At 36.3% G+C, this 2,750-nt stretch overlaps 1 protein-coding gene across 1 annotated transcript in view; it reads left to right on the plus strand.

Moving 5' to 3' along the window:
- Positions 1–252: 252 nt before the first annotated feature.
- The window catches only part of SARC_09593 (hypothetical protein), a gene marked incomplete at both ends in the record, with an annotated part of 6,475 nt that continues 3,977 nt past the window's right edge, over positions 253–2,750 (plus strand). The window contains 4 exons of the mRNA XM_014296384.1: positions 253–368; positions 1,017–1,121; positions 1,532–1,756; positions 2,597–2,690. Of these exons, the coding sequence (XP_014151859.1) occupies positions 253–368; positions 1,017–1,121; positions 1,532–1,756; positions 2,597–2,690 (540 nt within the window). The remainder of the gene's footprint in view (positions 369–1,016; positions 1,122–1,531; positions 1,757–2,596; positions 2,691–2,750) is intronic.

Here is a 2,750-nt window from a genome sequence, read left to right on the forward strand (position 1 = left end):
TCTCTAAATGTCAAAAAGTACCATATCTTTGTCGAGTTGCTCTGTGTGTGTGACCTTTGTACACGGGGTATGTAGTGGTTGAGATCATATAATCTCAAAAACTGCGCGAGGGTTCAACATTGCAGTTCCCATTTCTTAAAATTGCCCGTCTCATTGCTTAACAATGCTATTCAATTTCTTAACCTTGCTGCTCTTTTGCTATAGGACTGCTATTCTCATTCATTAACTTGTTGTTGTCAATTTTCACACTACAGGGTAATTTTGGTTGAGAAATGCAGCCCTAAAAGGAGAGCCGAGGTGCACGTGTACAACTCTTATTTCTACTCGAAGCTGACTTCCGCACCCCCTATGGAAAGTTTTTACAACCTGTAAGTCCCGTATTTATGCAAGAATATATCAGCTGGTATATACGTATCATTACAAGCTTTTATATATATATATTATTAAATTATTAAATTTTTATATTATTATATTATTATATTATAATATTATATTATTATATTATAGTATTATTATATTATTATATTATTATATTTTGATATTATATATATGCATATTATATATATGCATATAATATATATGCATATGTTGCCATGTACTCGTGCACCTCGGATATAGTTCCTATGTTATTTGGGATGTCTTGAGTTTGAGATTGAAACACTAGACCCCCTCATCATTCTAAAATCAGTATCGATTGCCCCTAATGTAGCAATTCAATTATACTTTACGACACGATATCATTTGTGAAGTATTTGCTGTCGATATTGACTTGCTATACTGCCGCGATACAGTTATGAAAAATATTATGCGGTTTGAGGTTCTTGTGTCTATTGTTGGATTAAGACATAGCTGTTAAGGCTCACAGTTGAGATTAGCTGGAGACTTCAACTTTGTAAGGGAAAATCAAGTAAGATTTCATTATATCGTCTATAATTGTGTAGCTATATCGTGTATATTTGTACACTGATAATAAATACTTCATTGCCAATAATTGGTATTTATTCTCTCTACTACAGCGACACTGAGGGAAAGTATGATGCCATGTACAACAGGGTGGAACGATGGACTAGAAAGGTCGATATTTTCTCAAAGAAGCTGTTGTTTATTCCCATCAATCAACAGTAAGTTAAACGATTTCCATGTTATATGTGTACTTGCATACCCGTATATATAAAAAAACATTGATATCACAAATGTTGTAGTTTCCTTGTCCAAGCATGTGCACTCCATTTACATTGTTAAGGTCAATCGAAGGCAGTGGTTGCAAATATCGTACTTCAAATTCAGTAAAGTAACTTCTTTATTTTCACTCGAAGCCCATTTATATCTTGCCATATTGTTCGAGTCTGTACTATGTCCTGGTCATACAGACCCTTGAAGTCGAAGATGAACCACGCGGTATTGATGACAGTGGTTAGTAACTCTGGCCCACAGACACTTGATTCCTATAGCATATGATAGGCCATAGGCAACTATGAGTATCCTTTTATTGGCAGCTTGATCTCATGTAATAATAATTTGGTTTATACAGCGCCCATTGGTACCTCATTATTGTGTTCATGCCGCGCCAGTACCACGCCAAGCCACTCTCCAAAGATGAAGTGAAAGAAAATTCTAAAGACAAGGATCAACAAGATGGTACTGAGGACAGTGCAAAAAGTGATGTGCAAAACTCGAAACAGAGCAAAGGCAAAGTAAAGCTGGAAGGGCCGGATTCCGACGATTCGGAGGCGGAACAAGAGGAGTTTGAACCTGGGTGTGTATAATGCGAAGCGCAATGCTTAATTATATTATACATTTATATATATATATATATATATATATATACATGTATGTATGTATATATTATGTGGACACTGTTTGTTTTGTTTTGTTTTTGGCAGAAACCATCGTACGCATAAGTTTCTATAACACTGTGCTACGACCAACGTACAAGTTTCGTGTTTGGCTTTTATTGTGTAATAGGCTGAGTGTATCTTTCAAACCCCATACAGGGGCTCTAATATGTCTTTGTGCTTCTCTTGTATCGGGTTTTGCTTTGTGTGACACTGAAGTGCGCATATTATTCACTTGTTTTTGCTTCAGTTGTAAGGATATATATAGTTGTCGTTGCCGATGTATGAATGCATGAGTGCCCATATTTACTTTCATTGTGTACGTATGTCTGAGGAGTATACTTGTATACTTGTACACTCACATCCATAACTATACTCATTCGCCACTATACACAACTGCATGCATACGCGAGGTTAGCCTTATTTGCGTACACATACATTGTTTTCTATATTCATGTACCATCACACATAGACGAACAATTTTGCTCTCATAAAAGAATTCGTAACCTGTATAAGTGGCAAACACTAATACATCATTTCACATTCGACTACGAGCAGAGAGAGAGGATTGATTGTTATTATGGACTCCCTCATTCCAGACAGGAGGCCTAAAGTGGCTGCTCATATCAGAGAGTAAGTTCTATACGATGTAACACCAATTTCTTGAATTTTGGTTGGTCTATTTGACCGTGCTCTGATCTCATTGGTTCGGTTTAACCGGTTGTTCACGAATGTTTGGTCATTCCACCCATTATGTACAGATACCTCACTCGAGAATGGAACCGTAAACGTCTACCCAAAGGCGAGCCACCTATCAATTTCACCAACCGAGATTTTAAGGCTACGTACGCTCATGTAAGTTAACAGAGTGTGTTTAAACAAATGTGTATTAATATATATATATATATATATATG

This window comes from Sphaeroforma arctica (genome assembly GCF_001186125.1).
Source record: "Sphaeroforma arctica JP610 unplaced genomic scaffold supercont1.995, whole genome shotgun sequence".
NCBI classification, from domain to species: Eukaryota; class Ichthyosporea; order Ichthyophonida; genus Sphaeroforma; species Sphaeroforma arctica.